At 36.1% G+C, this 26,860-nt stretch overlaps 1 protein-coding gene across 1 annotated transcript in view; it reads right to left on the bottom strand.

The window, feature by feature from the left end:
* The window catches only part of LOC111054213 (GAS2-like protein pickled eggs), a 61,732-nt gene extending 35,124 nt beyond the window's left edge, over positions 1-26,608 (bottom strand). Inside the window, exons 1-4 of the mRNA XM_039441519.1 lie at positions 26,378-26,608; positions 24,033-24,203; positions 5,934-6,302; positions 4,799-4,939 (exon numbers count right to left, since the gene is read on the bottom strand). Of these exons, the coding sequence (XP_039297453.1) occupies positions 4,799-4,939; positions 5,934-6,302; positions 24,033-24,203 (681 nt within the window). The 5' untranslated portion in view covers positions 26,378-26,608. The remainder of the gene's footprint in view (positions 1-4,798; positions 4,940-5,933; positions 6,303-24,032; positions 24,204-26,377) is intronic.
* Positions 26,609-26,860: the final 252 nt, after the last annotated feature.

Genomic DNA, 26,860 nt, shown 5'->3' with positions numbered 1-26,860 from the left:
GAAGTGATGAACTTTTGCTCGAATGTACTGAAATGTGACAGGCAAGTACAAGTGAATAGAGCTCACACTCTTGGCCCAAAAAAGGACAATGCGCCAATAATCGCACATATCCCTTCAGATCATGATTTGGAAAATATATTTAAACATGTTAACAAGTTGAAAGGTACCGGGTTCAGTGTTCAAAAGGACTTTTCTCTAGCAACCAGAAGGAAAAGAGGCAAGCTACTTGCGGTGAAAAAAGAACTACTAAAGACGAACAATCAACTCAAGTGCGTTCTGAAAGGTGACCAGCTGTGGGTTGAAGAGCGTTCATTTTGGTGGTCTTTGGAAAAAGGACTTCGTTGCGGAAAGGAAGATGGTGCCGAAGAGCTGAGTGCACTGGTGAAGTGCGATTTCAAGGCAATTATCAAAAATATTTTCGAGACCGGTGAAGAAAACGCTTAGCGGGAGGCCCGCCGTCAGCGATCGAGCGAAGCCGTACCATGTGGAGGGGAGAGCAACACTGACACGCAGGTGATGGAAATTTTGTATTATAATATTTGTGGACTCAAATCAAAGATAAATGAATTTGGTTTTTTGAACTTTTTGAGTGAATTTGATGTGATTCTCCTATCTGAGACTTTTGTTGAAGATAAAGATGTTAGTGATTTTGAAAATATTTTCCATAACTTTGAAGTAAGGTGGCAAGGCTCAGTCAGGCAGTCTCAATTTGGTAGGGCCAGTGGGGGAATGCTGATTGGAATAAATAAATTGTCAATGAACCATAAGGCACTTACTTTCAAATCAATAAATAATCGTTTAGTTGTAAATATTAATTTTCTTTTTAAGGGAGAGATTAACCTGTTGCCTCTTTACTTGAACTGTAATGATTGGAATAATGAATTTGTGAACTTGTTGAATTTTATGTATTCTAATGTAGTGTCTAATTTTATATTGATAGGCGATATGAATGTACGTATTGGAGAAGAGCAGGTTATCCATGATGAAAGTTTACTTAGGGATGATAACGGGAGGTTTGCATACAACAGAGTTTCTAAAGATAAAGATCTATACAATAGGGGGCGAAGATTTTTAGAACTTTGTGCCTATTATAATTTGGTTATTCTTAATGGGAGAACGCCAAGTGATAGGTTGGGTGAATTAACGTTTATTGGAGGAATGGGAGTTGCAGTTAATGATTTGGTTGCGGTTGCAGGAAATGTGTTGGATTTAGTTAATGATTTTAGTCAGAAAAGAGCCATACTCAGATCATATGCCACTTAGTTTGCAGCTTAGAAATGTAGTGATAGACTATGAGAGGGACAACTGCGAGATTTTGCCGAAAAAACTTATATGGGGAAGAAATGACGAAAGATTTTATAAGGATAGATTAACGGAAAGTATGCGAGAATCTGGCAATGATATTGATAACAACAATCAGATTGCGATAAGAGAAGTTGGTAATTTCATAGAAAAGGCAGCGAGCTCATCATTCGTTCACGGTCAAGGTCGTGTTAATTTTAAACAGCGTTGGTTCGATAACGACTGTAAAAGAGCACGAGATAAGATGTTTGGCCTCTTGAATTTATTCAGGAAATGTAATACCGCTACTGTGAAGAATATGTATATCGAAGAGAAAAAGATTTACAGAAAATTATGTCAAACTAAACGAGAAACGTATTATGCGAATATTTATGAAGAGTTGAACAATGCCAATGATACGAAGAGATTCTGGAGCGCGATTAGATTATTTAAAAAACCGGTCAGGCGGATAGCAAATAGTATAAGCCCAGACGATTGGGTGAAACATTTTAAAGAGCTACTGAATCCACCAGTCAGCGCCGATCCAGTCTTGTACGCAGAACCGTTGGTACTAAATGGACAAAGATTTCGAATTGGGAGAGTTAAAATCAGTCTTGCGAAAAACGAAAAATAACAAAGCAGCAGGTCAAGATGGTATTCCCTATGAGTTTTATAAAAACGGCACAGATGAATTGTTGATAAGAATAACAAAAATTTTCAATAATATCTACAGAACGGCAAACGTACCTGATTCTTTTCAGAGATCAATAGTTTTTCCCCTACATAAAAAAGGAGATGTAAATCAAGCAATGAATTTCAGAGGAATAGCTTTTATAGACGCCGTAGCAAAACTCTTTGCAGGAACTTTACTGATGAGGCTAGAGAAGTGGGTACACACGAATAAAATACTGAACGAATATCAGGCTGGCTTCAGGAAGGGATATTGCACGGTAGACAACATTTTCAATTTACTATCGATAGCCAACTTGAAAATTAGTAGAAAACGAGGTAAACTCTTCTGTTTCTATGTCGACTTTTCGGCCGCGTTCGACACGGTGGATAGACGGTCGCTTTTCTACAAACTCTCGTGCATGGGGATATCATCAAAGTTTATAAAGATGATTAGAAATATGTACTGCGGAAATAACGGAACCACTACACGAGTATGGAGTGAGAATGGGCTGACGGAAGAGTTTGGTGCAGGGGTAGGCCTAAAACAGGGTTGTCAGATGAGCCCGCTTTTGTTCTCTCATTTTTAAATGATTTGGAGGGAGAATTGGGAGGAGGCGCAAGAGTTGGTAATATTCGGATTAAACTTCTCATGTACGCTGATGATATCGTGTTACTAGCTGAATCGGGAAGAGAACTACAAGATATGATTTCCAGTTTAGAAGTTTACTGCAAACGGTGGAACCTGAGAGTAAACTTAAATAAATCAAAAGTAATGGTTTTCAAAAAAGGTGGGAAACAAGGAAGTCGGGAAAATTGGTTTTTTGAGGGAGATAGGATGGAGAGGGTGAATGAATATAGATACTTGGGAGTATTAATAACACCGTCGCTGACTATGACCCCACATCTGGAAGAAAAACTAAGAAGTGCTAAGGCGGGTTTAAATGCTGGCTGGGAACAGTTAATAAACAATAAGAAGGTTCCGTTATCGGCTAAATGGGCTCTATACAGAAGTGTATCACGAGCGATCATGGTATACGCTGCTCAGGTGTGGGGATTCAGAAGATACGAGCAAGTAGAAAAGTTATGGCGTTTCTTCGTTAAGCGGCTGTTTAACTTGCCCTACAATACGCCCAGTTATATTTTATTTTTGGAAACGGGAGAGCCACCACTTCACGAATACACGCTCCGATTACATTTCAATTACATAAATAAGGTGATGGCAATGCAAGATTGGCGCCTACCAAAGCTGCTAGCAGCGGAAGTTGTAAAAAATAGAGTATTCTGGTATAAGAGCTGGCTAGATATGGCGCAAGGGCTGAATGCTAATATCGACCTAAGTCTAAACAATTTGGCTAACTGGAAAAATGAACTCAATAATCTTTGGAAGCTGAGAAAGTTGAAAGATTTGGAAGAGTTCAAAAGTGCAGCAAACACAGCCAGATACCACAGAATTTATAAAAGGCTTAGAAGTGTGAATTTGGAAGATGAAGGCTACCTGAAGGAAGGATTTGCATTGCCAGATATCAGGTGGATAATGAGAGTGAGAGGGGAAATGCTGTACTTGAATGACAGGCCGTGGATTGAGGGAAGGGGTGGAACATGCTCACTGTGCAACTCAGGCGAGAGAGAAGATACGTTCCATTTTATTGCTCGGTGTGTGGTTTTGGGTGAGTGGAGACGAAGGTGGCTGGGTGGTTCAACTATATCTGAGAATGAGTATATAGAAGTTGTAAACGGGGGTAATTGGAGAGAGCTGGTTGAATTTTGTAAGAGCGCCTGGCATTATCGATGGTTCCTAATAGAAAATTTCAATTATTAAAGAAAACATTGGATATTATATTGCTCAGTCTTTATGTATGAATTTATCTTCTCAATCTAATCTTTATATGTAATAAGTCTTTGGAAATTAACAAAAAAATTAAAATTTATTATAATATGATGAAAGCTTGCCCTCTATTACTCGGTAATAATTGTTTTGCATGTATCAACTCATTGTTAAATATACTCACGCATTGAAATTTTACTCTCATTAAGGTTTTATTTACGCATGTATGTAAATTATGTCTATTTTATGAATGCAAGTTCAATTGTGATATAATAATATTGTCGGAAAATAAAAACTCAACTCGAGCTGACGGCGAAAGCCAAGCTTTAGATGCTAGAAATATATATACTATACAATACTTTGTTACGATTGATTTGAAAATAAAGCATTATTCTATTCTATTCTATTTAAGATAGTAAGATAGCAAGGACTCGATTATAAGACTGATTATAAGGAAGAAAATTATGTAAACAACTTTCCTTAACTATGGAAATTGAAAACCTCAATTTGAACTTTAGAAACTTTTAAAATACACGCTTATTAGGTTAACAGAATGTTCAGATACATCAGTCAGCACGCAAAGCAAAGTGAAATAATATATCGTTTAAAACCTGGTTGGGAAGCGAAATAAACCTGAATTTTGGACGTTTTAACCGCTGATGGGATTCGGATCCAAATCCAGCAATAAATTTATATAATGCAATAAACGGTAGTGATTACTTGATGAAACTTACATGATTAAATTATGGAAAACGGAAAAAAATATTATTACCTACCATCCAGCTCCTACAGTGAAAAAAGATTTTTTTTTAATTTCTAGTAATTTATTATTATTGATCAATTATTTGTTGAACATCAAAAGGAATTGCTTCTATGGTCCGAAGTTATCACAATGTTTATCCCACATAATGCACATTAAAGTACATTGATTTAATGATTTCAGATTTACGAATTTAATGATTTGTTCAGTTTTATTTTGAATGTGAATTTGGAAGAAGTAAGAGAGTGAAAACCACTGACCATTTCATCAAGGCTCTTGAGGTCGTTAGTGACAATCTGAGGCAGGGGACCGAACTGAGTGTTAACATCGTCATCGTCATCATCATCGCTAGCTTCTTCTTCCAGCTGTTGGATTTCGTGCTGGCTCATCCCGCGCTTCAACTGAAATCATTCAATCAAATCATCAAACATTAAAAATTCGAATCAGTCATTAGAATCAAATCAACTGCAAAATGTACAAATCACTCAAATTCATACAATTAAACCATATCGATCAGTAATATCACATTCATTCTTCTGTTCCGAAATCGTACCAACAGAAATTACATGTAGGGCTGCCATGAGAAATATTCAATAATACATTTAAAATTACAGAAGCAAATCTTGCTTAATAAAATGGATTATAATATACTTATTTGCAGCCAATGCAGTACAGTGATAAAATATTAACGAAGAAACATTTTGATTGATTGATTGAGTACTTTATTTATGTAGATTACAATATATACTGGCTTATACACTTATATACAATAGCTTACAATACAGCAAAATTATAGATGAATTTACATAATATAGACTAAAAAAAATAATTATTGAACTGTATATGATTTATGAAAAAAGCAATCTGTAATAACTGTAGATAATTATATTGTTATGCATCTACATAAATTGGCGGAGTTTTGGACATATCAATGTACATTCTTCGGAAAGAATATTAAAAATATCCTCCCCACTAACTCTCTATGCGATGGGAGAAATGCAAAACTATCAATAGAGTAAATAGATATAACAGAAGTTGAGATTAAATAAGAAAATAAACTGGAAAATAGAACAAAATCATTTCATAATTTGAAAATTGAAATACAGAACAGAATTTACAATAAAATAAACAGTAGTTACCTATGATACAATAAAATTATACTAATAATTGATGTAGTTCTCTTGAAATGCATTGTAGTTCTCTTATCATTCTCACACCTAGTTAGAAACTACATTAAATAAAGTAGTTTTTGGAGAATTAAGAAGAAATGGAAAAAATAGCATCAATTATCTTTGGATGTTCATGAAAAGTTTTGATCCTATGAAACAGGATATGTATCCCATCCTATTGTTGATTTTGAAAAATATTTTTTTTTAATAAATAAATTAAAACTACCTGTCGTTTATCGGCCGCTATCTCGCGGTCGATCTCTCGCTCCAGTTGGACTAGCATGGGCGCAGGCATGCCAAGCCTGGCTCCCCGTCTTGCTACCTCCAGGAGACACAGGATGACGTGCTTCTCGTTCTTGCGCATGATCAGATCGTCGGTCTCGAACAGCAGACATTCGATGACGCCGAGGCCCTTACGGCACCACGTGATGAAGTTGGACACGTTGTCGCGAGCGAAGAACGTTCCAGGTTTGGCCCCGGGAAGGTAGCGGACTCCCGGCACTCCAAGCAAAGACCCCGCTAGTCGGCGACCCGCGCTCCCTTGGCACCTGCGCTTCACATATTCCTCCGCATATTTGCGCACTGCGTTCGCGTGCTGTAACCAAAAAGGCAATGAATTGATGAAGGAGTCAATAAAGACATCATTAAGTGGATGAATAAATAAATGAATTAATAAAATACTAAGTTAATAACTGAATTAATCAATTATTTTTGCAAAATCTTTCATGTATATAATTCAGATAAAATTAGGTATCTGAAATCTTTTAGACAGGTGTATAATTTCCTCGAAATGAGCTGATCACTTCTTCAAGTACATTATTTGATCAGTGTACACGATAAAAAATTTTATCTAACAAGTATGGTGAAAACAGATTGTCTTTGTCCACTCTTGGACGATAACATGATTTTCCTGTAATTTTATGAATAAGGCAGAGAAAACGGATCAGGATCACATTCTATTCTCAGAAACATCATTTCAAAACTAGCTGCAATGATATTGAATAGAGAAAATTGTAATTCTATTTAAATTGTAACAAAATATTATTCCAATTTCTTAACTATATTTGAATGAAATTAATGTTGGTGTAACAAAACTGATTGGGATTGTGGTGTGAGTTGGAGCGTCTCCTATATTCACGTTATAAACTCAGTGCAAATTACAGGAAGGCATTTTCGTCATTTTTTCTTTTCCACCGCCTTCTATGATAAATAGGTGTGATTCTCAAGTTATCCTGGTAAATCAATTCTATTTCAAATATATTTCATTCGTCAAGAAAATATAGTTGTCAAATATGATTTGATAAATTTTCAAAAACGAGATTTTATAGTTCATCATATTTCTGGATAAAGTAAAAAGAAAATTTGTATGGCTTTTGTTGATGGGGAGTCCCTTTCGGGAAGGTCCCACCGCCTGAATATATAATTTAAGCCGTCAATGGGCCTTACGACTGTCATACTTCAGCCGGGACCGACAGTTTAACGTGCCCATCCGATAACACGGGAGTGATCTGGTTAAAAAACTTTTGGTAATGAGAGGGGTTCGAACCCGGCATCTCTATGCTGCTAGGCAAGCACTCTATCCACTAGACCACGGATCACTCCATTTCTGCATAAGCAATTTGGCAACGGTGTGGGTGATGGCAAACTAGAGGTAATCAGATGCTGACTTTATAACCTAAATCTCACTATAGACCCTGGACGAGTTGCGAGGCATTGTACTTGTACGTTCAAGCTCTCAATTTATTAGATTAGTCTCGACTGTAGCCTTTCGAACGAAATTTGATAAAAGAAAGCTATAACGGACTTATTGTGATGGCACAATGCATAACAATAGATGAGAAAAAACGGTTTAGTTATAGCTCTTCTGCTGTGTCCTAGTAAATAATTAATCTACGAGAAAAGAATTCATTCTTCCTATAGTGAGGTTCACAATGAACTGCCAGCATTTGTTGAATGTGGAGCACAGGTGGTTTTTATGAAAGAAGCATACAGTTTGAAATGAATCTAGAATAAAGCTTATATTCTATATCTAGAATGGCCAGCAGAGTTGGGCTAGTTTCACACATACCCAGCAGTCTTGCCGTATACATACAAGTATCCAAAATCATCAGAGCTCAAAATTTAGCTATTCTAACTCACAAATTGATCGCGAAATGGTATTCCCGTTCATTATATTATAAAGATGTATACTATAAATAAAGAAGAAGCAAAAATGATGCAGTGTGTCCATTTAATTAATACGAATCAATCAATAGATGGGGGCCATTCATTTTAGTTTTTGTATGATTAAGAAAGAATGGAGTGAAGCTTATTACTTTTCTTTGGATGTTCATGAAAAGTTTCAATCCTATAAAATAGGATATTTATCTCATCCTATTGTTATCCTATGTGGGGATTTGCCAGTTACCTCCATCGGGCGCGTCCCCGTTGGAATCGGGGGAAGCTCACCGGCCCTGCAGCCAGCAGCGTCGAGGGGTAGTGGCGAAATAAAATAGTCACCGTCAAAAACTGGACTGGTCCTCCAGGTTGGGGGTTGGGCGTAGGGCCAACAACCCTTCCCCGGAAAAACTCACACTCGTTGCGAAACCCACAACAAAGCCTCGGATAGGACAGGATTTTCGGATTAATAACAGGAATACAGACCCAACTTTGAATAATGATTTACGGAATAAGCGATCTAAGATCAGGAGAGATATGGATTGGAAAGTGGCAACGTGGAATGTTAGAACAATGTTGGCGCCTGGTAAGATGAAAGAGATAACATTGGAAATTTCAAAATTCAATTTGGATATAGTTGCTTTGCAGGAAATAAGGTGGCAAGGTAGAGGACAGATCGATAAAAAAGACTTCTCTTTGCTGTATAGTGGTACAGAAGATAGGACTGGATACGGCGGTACAGGCTTCTTCATTACGGCTGAAATGAGAAAAAAATTACTAAATTTTGAGCCAATATCGGAAAGAATGTGTATAATCAGACTGAAGGGAAGATTTAGAAATGTAACGTTGGTCTCTGTCTATGCCCCTACAGAAGATGCTGATGAGCAGGTAAAAGAAGATTTCTACGACATGTTAACAAGTAAATTAGAACGGATTAGCCAACACGATATGGTACTGATCTTGGGGGATCTGAATGCTCAAGTAGGGAGAGAAAGTGCCCTTAGGTCAGTGGCTGGAAAATATTCACTCCATGAAGAATCCAATAGTAATGGGTTTCTAGTTCCGCAGTTTGCAGAGAGCAACAGATTGATTATCAGGAGTACCTGCTTCCCTCATAAAAGGATACACCTGGGAACATGGAAAGCACCAGGCACCGAAATTGTGAATCAGATTGATCATGTTTTAGTATCTGCAAGGCATGCCTCGGGTGTATTGGATGTGCGTACAATGAGAGGACCAAACTGCGACTCTGACCACTTCATGGTTAGAGCTGTAATACGATTTAGACTGGCCAATATACGCAAGGAGAATGGGGTGAAAAGGTGCAAGTGGGATGTCAGTAAGTTGAGGATGGATAGAGAGAGACAGATATTTCAAAATGATCTAGATAGGAAGTTTGGACAGAGCGAAATGGAAGAAGCGGATGTGAATGTTCAGTGGAAGAGGATACAGAGCATTTTAGAGAGATCTGCCAAAGAGACCATAGGGGTAGAAAAAATGGCAAGAAATCAGGAATGGTTCGATAGGGAGTGTGAAGAAGCAATTAGGGAAAGGAACGATGCTAGAAATAAGATGTTGCAAAGAGATACAAGAGGAGCTAGAGCAAACTACAATTTATTAAGAAGGAGAGCAAAATCAATTCTAAGGTCGAAAAAGAGAAGCAATCAAGCAAAAGATTCTACACCTACAAACATTGAGTGAAACCAACCAGAGTAAAAAATTGTACAAAGAAGTGAACTGTTCAGAAAAGGGTTCCAGGCAAGGTTGAACGGCTTTAAAGACAAAAATGGGCATGTGGTTAGTAATGAGATGGTCTTGAATAGGTGGACCGAGCATTTCGAGGAGGTGTTGAATGAGAGAGAAGAAGATGGACAGCCAAGCTGTCGTTTTGAAATGCCACACAATGTTGACAGGGAAGATGAAGAAACTGCAGAACCTACCATTCAAGAACTAGAGAGAGCAATAGCAGCTCTAAAGAACAATAAAGCTTCTGGTGAGGATGGCATTCTCAGTGAGATGATAAAGAGTGGAGGAGATAGATTGAAAAAGGAGAAAATGCCCGATGATTGGAAGACAAGCATGATCTGCCCAATCTTTAAAAAAGGGGATAAAATGGTTTGTGAAAATTATAGAGGAATCTCTTTGCTTAGCATTGCTTATAAAGCCTTCACAAATACCCTAATTCAACGGCTCACTCCTTTTGCAGAGGCAGTGCTTGGTGACTACCAAGGAGGATTTAGAAAAGGCAGGAGCACAGTGGACCAGATCTTCACATTGAGACAGGCAATGGAAAAGTGTATAGAGCACGATATAAGTCTCCACATGCTGTTTGTAGATCACAAGAGAGCGTTCGACAGTTTATACAGGAGAAAGCTACTTGAAGCACTGGATAAGAATAACTCACCTTCAAAATTAATAAGGCTAGTGGCTGCTACCCTAAATGAGACCTTCTCCAGAGTAAGATTAGGCAAGACTGTTGGGAGGCGTTTCCCTGTAAAGTACGGTGTAAGGCAAGGAGATGCGTTGTCTGCATTATTGTTTACTTTGGCTCTCCATGAAGCAGTAAAAGGTATCACGCATGGAAGCACCATAGTAAATAGACTATGGCAAGTTTGTGGATATGCAGACGATCTGGTCATAGTATCTAGAACAGTACCAGCCTTGAGAGAAGCCTTCACATCACTGGCAATCAATAGTGACCAATGACATCACTGGCGACCAATGGGATTGAAGATAAATGAGGCCAAGACAAAGTATCTGAGAGTGTCACCAGCAGTAGGCCTAGGTAGGAGAGTTGCTAGAGACATGAAAATTGGACCCTACACATTTCAACAGGTAGAAGAATTTGTCTATCTGGGAACACTTGTGACAAGTAGTGGGAAAGTCTCAGCAGAGATTAACAACAGGATCATGGCGGGAAACAGGACATACTATGCTAATATCAAGTTGTTCAAATCTCGATTGATATCTAGAGCTACGAAATTACAATTATACAAAGCATTGGTGAGGCCTGTGGTGAGTTACGGATCGGAAACATGGGTGCTTACAGCTGGAGATGTGCAAAGATTGAGAGTTTTTGAAAGGAAGGTAGTGAGAAGAATCATGGGTCCTGTTTTTGAGAATGGTCTTTGGAGAGGAAGAAAAAATTCGGAAATAGAGCAGTTCTTAAACAATGAAGACATTGTGCGGTTTATTAAAGCTGGCAGAATAAGATGGATGGGACATATGGTGAGAATGGGAGATGAAAGAGTAGTGAAATGTATATGGAAGGACAGGATATATAACAGAAGAAGAAAAGGTCGACCGAGAAATAGATGGACGGATGATGTGGAACGAGATCTGAGAACGCTTGGAGTTCGTAACTGGAGGGGGCAGGCCGAGGATCGTGACAGATGGAGAGGCTATGTGAGGGAGGCCAAGGGTTGCAAAGACCTGTAGAGCTGAGGAGTAAGTAAGTAAGTATTGTTATCCTATAGAAAGGGATAATCTTGAACGAGTATCCATATCAGCTGGACATCTTTACAGGACATATCGACTATCCACATATCTATCAGACATATGTATAACAGCTTCTGCTATTAAACAGAAATTTCAACTGCAATAGAATCAATATAATACAGCACTAGAAATTTACTGTTATTTTAATTGCCAAATAAATATAGACTACAAAATGAAGTCTAGTGTCTAATAAAGAATTATCAAGTACTCTGTCTCATTCTTCAAAGGAACAGAGACAAAAAATTAGAATTGCACAGATCAAGTTCATAGAATTTAGGTACAGTATGAAATATCATGGTCGTATAATTTACGTCAGTTGACTTTGGAGCCTGCCTCCTGATATTTTCCTTGACTTCCTCATCGAGAAGAAATCGTACTCCAATTGCTCAGAATGGATGAATTGATTAATTGATAAGGGAACAGATTAACACTGTATAATCTCATATAACTCACAATATCTCAATTGAAGCTACATTAAGATATTTAGTTGAAAGATTTTCAAAATTGGAAGATTAATTGGGCATTCCCAATGTAACTATTTTTCCATTTTGACGCAATTTTCAACTTGAAAAGATAAAAATATAGGTTGGGCCATCTGTCATCTTCTGTCAAAGTGGCTCACAAACATAAATAACAGTCCCTTTGATTCTTCTATTTATGCTCTCAAACAGTTGAGGAAATTAGCATGTGCACTCACAGTTGATAAGCAAGCAATATCTCCTAATCAAATGGATAGGCTTCCGGTGATAAATTGCCCTAATAAAATGACAGGAGATGACAGACTAGTCATATGAGTAATCTCTATTTTATAAACTTTAGTTTTTTTATTCATTTATTTTTAATTTTTTTACTGATTTGATGAGGATGATCACATTTTCCAAGGGCTTGTGCGTGGGTAATGGGAGGAATGATGATGATGAGAGTTCAAAGGTACAGACTTATGCGCCACGAACACGCGCATTTCACTTCTCATCAACCTGATGCATCAGCTATGCTTATTATAACTGTATTATATTGTTTTACTGTTTCTATACAAATACAAATATAATAAGAATAGTATTAGCTAATGAAAAGTGGAATGTGCGTGTTCGTGGCGCATAAGTCTGTAGGAATCTGTTCATTGGGGATCCTATTCGAATTGAATAACAACTTTTTTATCGCCATCTTGGATCCGTCATATGAGTCCAACTTGTTTTTGAATCCAATTTCATTTTTTAAATGGAAAGGTGGTCATGATACATGATTTCGAGTGAAAATTAATGGTGGGAACCGCACTTAATATCTCAAACCGTTTCAAAAATATTCATATTTGAAGATACTAAAAAATCATACAAAAATGAATTAAATGAGTAAATTTAAAATCGAAAAATAAACTATCTAATTTCTCTTTTTCAAGTGTTAGTAAACACTTTACTTGTATTGGGCTGAGCATAACCTACCATGCATCCAGCAATTTGCACATCATTAGACCTCTTCATTCCGGGTCTTAAGGCCGATCGAAACGTGTATGGTGTGGCCTCAAGACGAAAAGTTATCTCAAGGCCGGATTTCGGCCGCACTGGAATCAAGCGAGGCCCGGCCTCAAGACGGATTAATTTACGTGAATGGGGAGACCGCCATTGAGGCCCGGTCTTAAGACCGATCGAAACGTGTATGGTAGGTCTAATGATGAGCAAATTGCTGGATGCATGGTAGGTGCTGCTCAGCCCAATACAAGTAAGGCCTACCATACACGTTTCGATCGGTCTTAAGGCCCAGACTCTTTAGTCCCGGTCTTAAGACCGGGCCTCAATGGCGGTCTCCCAATTCACGTACCGATCGGCCTTGGGGCCGTTGCGTATCCAGTACCATACCCAGTAGCGCGGTAGCTCTATTAAATACAGAACGCTTGAAAAATTCAGCAACTGCATGCAACATTATTATAAATAGTGCAAATGACAACCTCGCCTCGAATAATCCAAGCAGTGTTTCATTACAGCCTTTCTAGAGGCAATCAGCTGCTTGCGTTTGAAATAATTTAGTCAAATATTTTGTAAATTACCAGCCTTTAGCATACAATTTGGTACACAATACATACCATGCAGACGCTTTCCTAACTTTAAAATTCCTTGGAGACCAAAATACGACCTTCCGACTACTCTTGACAATTGAAAATAATTTCAAAATAATTCTGTGAAACTATCTTGCTTTCACCACCCACTTATCTTTCAAAACAAAAAAGTTTCGAGCATGACGAAAATTTAATGTTTTCTGCTCGAAATGTATCGACGTTGACGAACATAATCATTAATTAAAAAATTATTATGGGTCGGATGAAAATCAACAAAGGCAGAGATTCGTTCAATTAGGCTATTTATGCTTGAAACAATGGGACGACCAGGATTGCCTTCTTTATGAATTTTTGGAAGAAGATAGGAGTGTGGTGTGTTGGGAGCGTCTGACGAAAGGATGTTGATGTCAGAGTCCGAGAGGCCTTCAGATGGACCGTATTGATCAGAAATGTGACGACTTTCTTTTGGATTTGTGGAGTAGGGTCAGAAGGCAGGAGTTGATACTGTTCAGGGTTGGTGAGTTGCCGGTTAGCTTCATTGATGGGTGTTCAGTAAGACTACAGTTGAGCTTTTGTCAGCTATGGTGATGAAAATACTGGGGACAGAACGAAGGTCTTTGATGGATTTGAACTCTTGGGGTGTGAGGTTGGGGGTTGGAGTAAGGGATTCAATGAATTTTTTAGAGCTGACTTTGTTCAGGAGTAAATCACAGAAGATTTCAACAGGGTGGTTGGTTGGGAGAGACTTGGGTTCACGATTGGATTTTGGGGCAAACTTTTTGATGATTTGGTCAGAAGTAGTCGAGGGGAAGAAGGGTCAGAAGTGTTGTTGCCACTGAAGTATACTTGCCATCTGAGATATCTAGTGAAGTGAGCAGTATCAGAGAGAAGGTTTATGGCATTAAGTTTGGGAGTTGGGGCAAAAGAGAGACCCTTGTTGAGGACTGATTGATCTGTAGGTGAAAGGTTTCTTGAGGATAGGTTAAGGACAGTGGGATTTTCAACGTTTTCTTGATGGATTGAAGGAGATGTAGATTGTTGGGGCAAACTTTTGAGTAAGGAGGGCGGAATATGGCAGGGTGGTGATAGGTTCAAGAGCGAGGCAAGGCTGGGTTTGTCACTGTTGTGGGGGGGGGGGGGTTGGGAATGTTGGAATGATGCATTTGAAGAGGCAGGTTATTTTGTAAGTGGAATTTGAACAGGGAAAAAAGTTTTTCAAGGTGAGAGTTTCTGTTTTTCTCTAGAGCACAATCTGATTTTTTGAGGATTTCATTACAAATATTGGATAGGGAAGGATCATTATGAAGATTAATCAGTTTGACAAAAGACATAAGTTGACCAAGATGGGAGTTGACAGATAGAGTGTACTGTTCATGAACAATATCATGAAACTGCAGTGAAATCTGATGTTGGAATTGGAACAAAGGTGGGTGGAATTGGGGAGAAAGACCAGATAGTGGGAGTTGTATTGATAAACCATTTGGAGGTATTTGAAGAAGTTTGCAGGTGGAGAAGAATTCAACGTGACTAATGTATTTGGAGAGTTTTTTGGAATGAAAATGAATTTGTTGGAACCAGTAGTTTCAAGCAAAGCTAGGATGAAATTGTAGCATGGTGTTTAACGTTGAGGGAAATGAGAGAAGGAATAATATAAGAAATAATATATATATATATATATATATATATATAAATTAAAACAGGAGACACAAGACATAAATAGATTTAAAACACTTGGAAACGGAAATTTTCGGAAACTGAGTTTTCTTCCTCAACCGAGCAGTGAGTGGGTAGCCTACTGTTTGAAATCGTGACCACAGACTCTGATCAGAGTCTATAATAGTCTGTCTTATCACAAAGTCTGTGGTCACGACCGTTTGATTTCAAACTGTAGGCTACCCACTCACTGCTCGGTTGAGGAAGAAAACTCAGTTTCCGAAAATTTCCGTTTCCAAGTGTTTTAAATCTATTTATGTCTTGTGTCTCCTGTTTTAATTTATATTACAAACTTTAAAGTGTCTTCTATATGTATATATAATATAAATATAAACAGGATACACACGACACGGATAGTTTAAAAACACTTGAAAACTTACATTCAAACGAGAATTTTCGGGGAGCTGGGCCCCCTTTGTCAATCAACCAGGAAGTGAAGTGGTGAGATTTGAACATTCTAACGGTCGTGACCACAAACTTAGATTCCTCGGTCGTGGAATTACTCGAATTACGTCGAATTACTACAAGATATTATTGAATTCACCCTGCAATAATTTTATCCAATCCTCTATTACTTGAGTAATAGTATTTATTCATTTTTTGAGTAGTTGAGAAGTTGATATTTTGGTAATTATTCATACTAAATAAAAAGACTAAGAAATTTTAAGACTAAGAAAGACTAAGACCACAGATTTTATTGATAGTTAGAAAGACCTGTATCGGTTGTTACATCATTGTCAATCTCTGATAAACTGTTTATCTAAGAATGCTAAACTGTTTATCAAAGATTGACAATGGTGTAACAAACGAAACCGATCTTTCTAACTATCAATAAAACCTGTGGCTTTTGACAATTTCTTAGTCTTTATTCATATTCAATGTGATTTATTTTATTCACTCACTTGAAAATAACATTAATGTTGAAACATGTTGTGAGTAAAATTTTCTGATAAATGTTGGAATATAATAATTCATGTAAAACTATATTTTGTATTATTTCTATTGTAATGTCAAAATTATTTATGTGTTTGAACAACTATGGTGGCAGCACTGTCATGGTGATTAAAAACGCAGTCGGTATGTAAAATCGTTTTCTTTGTGAGTTTCCCTCGTCAACTCTTTATTCTTTAAAAGTAAAACTAAAACTTCATCAGGTTATGGGCCCAGATAATGGCCAAAAACGTAAAAACAAGTAAAAAGTTTAATCTTAAAACAAGTAAAACATAAAAAGTGATTATTGGTTTTTATCTTAAAATAATAGTAAAAGGTAACCTCAAAATGGCGACGATGGACGGGGAAAACTATGTGCATAAGCTGAAGGATGCAGATTCATTCACTATGTGGGAATTTGAAATTAAAATATTACTTAAAGCTAAAGATCTGATGGATGTGGTAGATGGAACTGAAACTTCAGAACAACAGGGTGAAAGTGCTGATAAGATTAAGATTTTCAAAAACAAAGACGCAAAAGCTCAACATTACATCTTGATGATGCTGGACAATGATGTAAAAATACACATTATATCGTGTAATAGTGCCAAGGAAATGTATGACACATTGAAAAATTTATTTAAACGTGACACAACTCAACAAAAATCTTCTTCAAGACTTTTATACATGCAAGTTCTCTACAGATAAAGACCTGATGGGTAACCTAACATACATTCAAAACATCGCATACAAATTGAACAGACTTGACCAGAAAATCGATGGAACAATGGTGATTACTAAAATACTGAGTGTACTCCCAGAACAGTATAAAAATTTTTCAAGTGCGTGGGATTCTACAGTAAACAAGGAAAAGACTTAGGATAATCTAAAGGCTAGACTTCTCCAAGAAGAAATTAAATGGTCAGGTGAGAGCGAATCTCTGGCGTTTAAAACAGTAAGACAAGAACGAGGTAAGATCAAGGCTTCTACTTCCAATAGTAAGACAACAAAATGCTACTCCTGTAATGAATATGGACACATTCGTAATAACTGCCCAAATAACAGGTCTAAACAAAAATTTTGTACTTATTGCAAAAAGTCAAATCATTATGAAAAGGATTGTTTTTTGAAAAACAATAGGTCTAGTGATAACAAGTCATGTAAAATCTGTAAAAAAACTAATCACAATGAAAAAGACTGTTACTTTCGTAATAAGGCTCAAAGTAAAACATCTTTTCTAACTCAAGTAAATAGTTCAATAAGTCATAGCCTAAAAGCAACTGAGGGTCAGGATGTCTCCAATAACGTATTTATCATAGATAGTGGTTGTACACCAAACCACATGACTAATGATGTCAGTATTTTAGATAATGTAAAAACATGTGAACAAACGATATCTGTTGCCAAGGAAGATCAAAGTATGGTAGCATTAGCTTCAGGAGTTGTAAACTCAGAACAGTGTATACTTAAAAATGTTACATATGTCCCAGATCTCACTAATAATTTAATGTCAGTAAATGCAATTACCGAAAATGGTGGAAAAGTTTTGTTTACTAAAAGTAGAGTCCAAATCATGAAAAACGAAATTGTTATTTTGGAAGGGAATAAAAATAAGCAAGTTTTATATGAAGTTCAATTAGAAGAAGAAATTAAAAATAATGTAACTATTGCAGAATATGCCAGTAAAATAGGTAATCATGACAAGGCTATAGTGAATCACATTTCTAAGAAGATTGACAAAGATTCTGAATCCAATTTCTCAAATCATTCAGAAGCAATGAATTGGCATAGGAAATTAGGTCATATTAGTTTCAAGAATCTTGAAAAATTATCCAAAATTTCAGTAGGAATTCCATCAAATGTATTGAATATTTGTGAAGAGGAATTTTGTAATATTTGTCCAAAAGCCAAACAAGTAAGAAAATCTTTCAATTCCATAAGAAATAGAGCATCAAATTTTTTGCAAGTAATTCATTCAGATTTATGTGGTCCTATTGATCCACAAACTCATGATGGTGAAAATTAATTTTTGACATGTGTTGATGATTTCAGTCATTTTTGTAAAGTCTATTTGTTAAGATCTAAGAATGAAACTGCTACTTATTTGAAAGAATATGTATATGAAGCTGAAGCTCATTTCAATCTCAAAGTTGCTAAAATCAGGTGTGATAATGGTGGGGAATATGTATCTAATTGCTTGAAAAATTGGTGTAAATCACGGGGAATTGTGCTAGATTATACTACACCCTATTCACCCCAACTAAATGGAACTGCTGAACGAATGAACAGAACATTAATGGAAAAAGCAAGAGCATTAATTTTTGATTCAAATTTACCCAAAATATGTGGGGAGAGGCTGTATTAACATCTGCCTATCTTATAAATCGTAGTCCAACTGTTAGTATTGATACAACACCTGCTGAAAAATGGTATGGTAGAAAACCGGATTTGAGTAAATTAAACATATTTGGTTCTAAAGTACATTCAAAAAAATTAGGTCCACTTAAAAAACTTGACAGCCGTAGCAAAGAGGCAATTTTTGTAGGATATGCCCCAAATGGTTATAGATTATGGGATCCAGTAAAAAGAAAGATTTTTATCTCGAGAGATGTTTTGTTTAATGAAAAACAAGAAATGTTCTATTCAAATGAAACTGTAAAAGACCAAAATGAAATGCTTGTAAAATGTAGACAAAATAGAAATGATTTAGAAAATCAGAGAGAACAAGAAAATGTACAAGAAGCAGAGATGATGAATGAAAGAGAGCAAGAAGCAGAGATGATGGAAGAGAACAAGAAGTGGAGATGATGAATGGAAGAGAACAAGAAGCAGAGATCAGGAATGAGGATCAATTAGAAGAAGTGAATCAACATTATAGTTTGAGACCAAGAAATAATATAAGACTACCTGCTAGATACAATGATGGACAAGTAATGTTAACATTTATGGAATGCATTGAGAGTGAGGACAGAGAAAAATGGAAGGAAGCAATAAATAAAGAGAAAGTATCTTTGGAAAAGAATAAAACTTGGAGTATTGTTGATGAAAAAGAAACTACAGGAAAGGAAATTTTAACAAGTAGGTGGGTATTCAAAGTAAAAGATAATGGGATATACAAGGCTAGGTTAGTTGTTAGAGGATGTCAACAGAAAGAAGGTTCAATCGATTTTAAAGATACTTTTAGTCCTGTTGTAGACAATGCATCATGAAGAATTTTGTTTTCAATTGCAGCGCAGGATAATTTGAAAATCCAAAAATTTGATGTAAAAACTGCTTTTTTGTATTGGGAATTAGATGATGAAATTTTTATGAGAATTCCAGAAGGATTTGGTGATGAAGAAGGAAAGGTATGTAGATTGAAGAAAGCCCTTTATGGATTAAAACAAGCCCCTTCTCAATGGAATAAAAAACTAACATATTTTCTAAAGCAAGAAGGTTTACATCAACTAAAATCTGATCAATGCATTTTCAAAGACAGTTCAAATGAACTTTATTTAGCCATACATGTAGATGATGGAATTTTGATGAGCAAGGATGATACTAAAATGAATAATCTATTGGAAAATTAATGAAAAATTTTGAAATGACAGTAAATGAGAATCCAGCTAGTTATTTAGGTTTGGAAATAAGACAAAACAAAGAAGGCATTTTTGTAACACAGACAAGCTATTCTAAGAAAGTTCTTGAACATTTTAGTATGACTGGCAGTAAATATCAAAATACACCCATAGTAAAAAATGACCAAATTGAAAAGCTTAGAATAGATTTTCCCTATAGAGAGGCGGTAGGTAGTTTGCTATACTTAACTAACAAAACAAGACCTGACATGTCTTTTGCAATCAACTATGAAAGCCGGTACTTAGATAACCCTAGTGCTAAAGATGTACAAAATGTTAAGAGAACCCTAAGATATCTAAATGGATCAAATAAAGATGTTGGTTTATTTTTTCCCAGTTGTAAGTCAAATGTATTGAAAATTGAAGCATATTGTGATTCAGATTATGCTGGTGATCTAAATGATAGAAAAAGCACAAGTGGGTATGTTATATTGTTGGTAGGAGCACCAATTATTTGGAGCTCTAGAAAGCAACCAATTATTGCCTTATCCACAGCAGAGGCTGATATATTTCTGCTGCAGAGTGTTGTAAAGAATTAAAATATTTGAAGACTATTCTTTCAGAATTGACTAACAAAACTATAAATACAGTACTTAATGTGGACAATCAAGTGCTATCAAGCTAATTAAATCAGGTCAAATGAACAGGAAAAGTAAACACATTGATGTCAGGTACCATTTTGTAAGCGAACAATTTCATAATGGCATGTTTGAAATAAAATATTGTTGTTCAGAAAAACAGCTAGCTGACATATTTACTAAACCATTATTGAGTAACAAATTTTCGAAGTTTAAAGATATGTTGGTGACTATGTAAAACAAGTACTAGTGAGATCAGACATGTATAAGAAATACATGGTTGATGGAGTGATCCGTGGTTTATAGTGGATAGAGTGCTTGCGTAGCAGCCCTGAGAACCCGGTTCAAACTCGCTCAAAGCCAAAAAGTTTTTGTCCAGGTCACTCCGGTCATCCGGGTTATCGGATTGGCACGTTAAATTGTCGGTTCCGGCTGAAGTATGACAGTCGTAAGACTCATTGACAGCTTAAATCATATAGGAATTAAATTATATAGGTGAGGTGGAACTTCCGTCTAGAATTCCCCACCAATAAAATCAATACGAATTTTATTATTAATAGAAAGGTAATTTTTTAATATCCGTTTCCAAGAGCACAGTGATCTGTTCAAACTCTGCAGTATGGAACTTTAGAGCAAAATTCAACCCCTATCCATGCTTTTAACAGACCCCTGCGGAGCACGGGTAACACTGCTCGTATAATCTAATTTTGAAAATCTTACTAAGTTAACTTATACCAATTACTAATAGACATAACGATAAATTCAATGAGATATTATACGACCGCATAAGTTGGTTAGCATAAAATAATGCATACGAATTTATATAAAACAAAACAATATGTCAAGTTAAATAAACGTCAAAATTGTAGAATTGTTCCATAATGGAATAAAAACGCAAATGATGCATTCTCTATTGAACTAGTTTTTATTCAAACAAAACTTAAGTTTCAACGATCATCATAACGAAAACCTATGATGATGCCATGTGAACTGAAACTCTGGTTTTGTGTGGATGAAACTATCTCATTAAAAAATAATACAAAATATTTTTATTTTATTTCAGTAAGTCTACAAGTCTAAGTTTCTGAATGTCGTGTTCAATTTTACAAGCAATTCTCAAAGTAATAAAAATGTTCGAAATAACTCTGGGAGCAATTTCTAACCTGTCTGGACCTACTGGAGTGGATCAATTACTTTTACTTACGTGGATATTCACTTTTACTTACTATCATAAGTCAAGTGTAGTGTAGCCCCCCAGGTTTGGGCTTTGAGCACTCGTCTCCTCTCTCGTCACATGAAGACGAGTGACAAATAAAACAGCTTTATATCATAGAGTAAGGATACTGTTTCATCTGTTTATGTTTTATTTATTTGTCTCTGTTTATATCTCCCAAACTAGGCCGACGTTGAAAACCCGACGACGCAAAAAGGTGATAATCCACATGCACAATAGATAAACACCTTGGAACATTGATGCAATAAGTTCTGCGATGGACAAACATAAATTCTACCCTAAATGCTAAAATATTCATAAGGCCTAAAATTGTTTATATTAGTTGGATAGATAGAATTGTGATCTGGAATACATAACAATGATCATGTCATATTATATATTCTTGAAACAAGAGACAATTCAGTATCAGCATTAATCCAATGTTTGGACCACACACTTCCTAACGGATGTAGCAATCAACCAGCATGCACCCGCATTAACTATCAAGGAGCCTGACTGGGCATTTTGTAAGGTAATTTTAGAACTGAACTAGACTATCAATACTGCAGAGAGTCGGGTAGAGATTATAATGAAACAATAGCAGTTACATATAGCCTACTCTTTTCCAAACCAAATGAAATTTTATTTCTCGGTGATGTAGTGAAGATTATGTTAAGATATTAAAACTACTTCAAGTTGTCACAAACACTTGTTTATATAAAAATTCTCAGAATCAAATTTCCTATTGTATAATAGGATTTTGGAAACGAGCCCCATCTTGTCGAATACAATGGATAGACAGGTAGAAGTTCTAGTGACTCTTCAGAAATTGCCTATTTTTATTAATTTAGACATTTTCGTGGTCTATTGTAAATAATATCCACCTCGAGTAATATTTCGGTGGACCAGTCTGGTTACTTAAAGGCACTTTCAGCTGTAAACCAGCAGTAGCCTACAGTGATTAGATAAACACACAACTTAGGCTGCTACCGATAAGTCAAAATTTAGTCAAACTAAGTCCATATATTTAGTGTGCATGATGAAACTGGACACAAAACATAGACATTATGTTCAATCTAATAAAATTTAGAAGGACGCCAAAAAAACGCACTTTCAATAATTATCGAATTGTATGTTACTCAACTTAGTCTGTAAACAGCTTGTGAGCAAGTTGTATCCATCAAATGAGCAAGTTGTATCCATCAAATGAGCAAGTTGTATCCATGGGGAATAAAACAATTACGAGTACTTAACACTCATTCAGATTCAATTGTAGAACATACAAATGTAAGGTGCAAAGTCATAAATAGCTTGGTGCTCGCTACCTGCTATAAGTGCCTTCCACTTAAGAAGAAGGGGCCACTAATGAGGGCAATGAAGCAGAAAACACACACACACACACACACACACACAACACACACACACACCACACACACACACACACACACACACACACTGTTCTCAGCTTTTTCAAGAACGAAAATGTTCAGATTTAGTACAGAAGTTCAGCTAAGGTGTAAAAATGTTGTATGATAAGTTTCGAAATGCCCAGCATGATTATACCGAACTTGTTGCCCTATTATCAATATAATTTGTAATTTTCCAGTAGTTTATTTATTGTTTATTTTATGTTAGAAACTTCTCACTGATGACAAAACATGCATGAACACACACACACACACACACACACACACACACACACACACACACACACTTATTATCATCAGTATGGTGTGTAGGGTATAGCTACCTAAACTAGTTTCTCAATAAATAAGTGGCTGTGACAACTTCAAGTAGTTTTTCATAAGTAGTGTATATGCTTGAAGGAGAATAAACAAAAATACTTCACTGCAAAATATACAAAGAATGTTATTCAGAACCAATCTGAATTTCGAATACTATTTTCTTGGTCAATTGATCGTTATTTTTGAAATACACTCAGAAAATTATGGATAACTTTTCACGTGAAATTCTTTTTTTTCACTTGCTTACATATATTCAACGGGAAGATAATAATATAACTTGACGACTACTCGTTTTCATTTGACAATGAATTTGAATACGTCAGGCTTATCTGCCTCACCCAGTATATTGTATTTACCTATTAGATTGCTAGTCTTCATTGTATATCTCCACAATAATTGAAAGTATAACAGTTCTACAAATTATGAGCTGGCATAATTTTTTTGTTTTTTCATATATCTGGATCAACAAATTTTCATTTTTTGCATATAAGGTGATTATCATTTTGCTTTACTTCGCATTGACAATTATAATTTTTACTATGGCAAATAGGAAGTGTACTTGAAATGCAATTTGAATGATAACATAATACTGCTTTTTATCTAAAAAAAAACGGAAAATTTGAGGATATGAATGTCCATTCTTCGAAAAGGACATTATTTAATAATATCCCATTCTACACCACTTGACCGGAATAAAAGAGAAAGATAACAGAGATAAGATACCTAACACAGAGATTGATTGATTTGCTGCCTTCATTTAAAACCTAGAGTGAGAGATCCTAGTGTAAGGAAAAGAGAGAGCAAGAAACAGAGAGAGACCTTACCTTGCACAAGGCCACTCCCGTGTCTAAGCGATCCATGAAGTTCATTACATTTATGTAAAGATCCGGATAAAGACCACTCAGCCACTCAGCCAAATCCTCTTTCATTGCATACAGATACTCCTCGCTGGATTTGAACGGCCTGAATGACCGTGATTCTAATAGCACTGACATCTGTAATAAGAAGAAAAATTAAAATAAGTAATTGCATATAAAAAGAGGGACTGACTGGGCCTAACAAAACGAAAATGAAAAACATAATGAAGTATGATGAGTATTAGCATAAGAAAAGGCTACAGTTTATTTTAATATCTACAACCCCTTAAAGCGACAGCTTGCAATTATTATTTTTATACATACTATATGAACGAATCAATGGTTATGGTTGAACCAGCAGGTTCCAATCTAGCAGATTATAGAATATAGGTGGCGTACAATCGATGCTCTTGTTGGAAGGATGACTACTTCTGGCCAGCTCTACCACTAGCTGACAATATTAATAATATGTGAATTTACTTGCCACTGATTCCAGAATTCTAGACTCAGTTGAAAGTGTAATCAATCAATTGACTCAGCATCAATCAATTGACATCAATTTTTCTAAGAATGCACATAATAGAATCGAAAAATAAATCCAAAGCTATTCAAATCATGATAGCAAGGTTAAACAGGAATATAATAGTCTCTACCAACACACAGAGAGTACTGAATGTAGATTGTATATTGTATACTCTCTACCATTATCTTAAACCAAGCTTTTGTAGTTAGACCTGATCAAGCCTAAAACACTCATATTTCTTTTTCCATAAGTCTGGTCACTAACGGTAGGACATGCTTGATAACATTGTGTGTGTGTGTGTGGTGTGTGTGTGTGTGTGTGTGTGTGTGGTGTGTGTGTGTGTGTGTGTGTGTGTGTGTGTGTGTGTGTGTGTGTGTGTGTGTGTGTGTGTGTGTGTGTGTGTGTGTGTGTGTGTTCATGCATGTTTTGTCATCAGTGAGAAGTTTCTGACATAAAATAAACAATAAGCAAACTACTGGAAAATTACAAATTATAATGATAATAGAGCAACAAATTCGGTATAATCATGCTGGGCATTTCGAAACTTATCATACAACATTTTTACACCTTAGCTGAACTTCTGTACTAAATCTGAACATTTTCGTTCTTGAAAAAGCTGAGAAAACGCAGAAAAGTGCTAGAAAACGCACGAAAAACATTGCATAACAAACTCTGGAGCAAAGAATCGATGTAAGAAGCTCTTCAACTTTTATTGGAAAATCAACTGTAGGTTTATTCAAGACTTGTATGTAATTAATGACAAATTGAGAATATACCTAAAAAATAACAGCTTCAATGACTTTGAAAATTGAATATAATCTAAATCAAATGAGTGACATCCAATCATAAAACTGTTGGACAAAATTATCACTCTGAATGGTAAAACTAAGCTTGGAACCAGATTGAAGTCAACTTGAAACTTGTAAACTGTAAACCGCGTGGATGTCTTGTTAGTCTTCCTATTTGAAAATGGGAGAGTGAATCAAAGGTAAGATAGTTATTTAGTCACTCGGTTATTGATTATTCAGTTAATAATTAGGTCTACTATCCATATTCGAAAGTCCGCCTATTTAAAAATTGGAAATTTCATCAGGAAATAAAAGAATGATTAAAAGATTATTTTTCAGTCACATACTATAATGGAATGACTCTTGACGCCAAGTTGAAATGGAAAGAGCATATCAAGATGAAAAGGAGCGAGCTAGGACTCAAATACAGTAAAATCTATTGGCTGTTGGGCCGTCAATCACAACTCTCATTGGACAAGAAGTTATTGATTTACAAACAAATTCTAAAACCTGTCTGGACGTATGGAATTCAGCTTGGGGCTGCTCTAGAACTTCTAACATCAGTCAGATTCAAACATTCCAACACAAAGTATTGCGGAACATGGTGAATGCGCCCTGGTACATAAGGAACAGCGATTTGCACCGAGATCTGCACATCCCCTATGTGACCTGTGAGATAAGACGATTGGCAGCCCATGATGAGTCACGTCTTCATCAACACGACAACACCGAAGTCATCCAACTACTAGACAACACTGAACTCACTAGGAGGTTGAAGAGAACAAAGTCCTTCGAGTTGGTGTAGTGCTAGTGGAGTGATTAAAGTATATTGAATAAAAGTGTAGTGAAAAAATTTAAAGTGGTGAAATTATAGATTGGAACTGTAGGCTTCACTGGAAGACTTTAGCAATAAAAATTAATTTAGGATAAGAAATAACAGAACAAAATTAATGGTTAGTCCTAGTGACTAGTTTTAATAGAAATAACAAAAAAAAACTTACTATATTATTTATCGAGTACTTCCTACAACCAGTTCTTCAAATCGAATGGGTTCTCTTGAATGCACTTGAAACCTGTAGGCCTACCGCAGTCGCACTCAACTGAGCTGAACTGCACTGACAAATTCCAGTTCGACTTCCACCTCCACTATTTCGACCACCCTTGTAACCAATCAACAATAGCCATCAGGTCATAGACCTGCCGGGTGGTTTTTCCGAGCCTGCAAAATCGAAAGATATATTAACTGGGGAGAAATTAATTAAGTAGAAAGTGTTTGGGTTATTATTAACTCTCAGAGCTAACTCTATTAAACTTGAGGTATGTAACTAGTGCGAAAATGATATAAAGGCTAAATGAACGGTGTTGAACGTCACTTGTTCGGCATTATGACGGTGGAAGCTTTAGCCAGGTTCACAGATTTGTCACGAAACTACTTAAAGAACGAATATAGAGAATTGAACGAAATAGAATACATATTGAGACAT

The sequence above is a fragment of the Nilaparvata lugens genome, chromosome X, assembly GCF_014356525.2.
Source record: "Nilaparvata lugens isolate BPH chromosome X, ASM1435652v1, whole genome shotgun sequence".
Lineage (NCBI taxonomy): Eukaryota > Metazoa > Arthropoda > Insecta > Hemiptera > Delphacidae > Nilaparvata > Nilaparvata lugens.
This window is presented reverse-complemented; position numbering and strand designations above follow the sequence as displayed.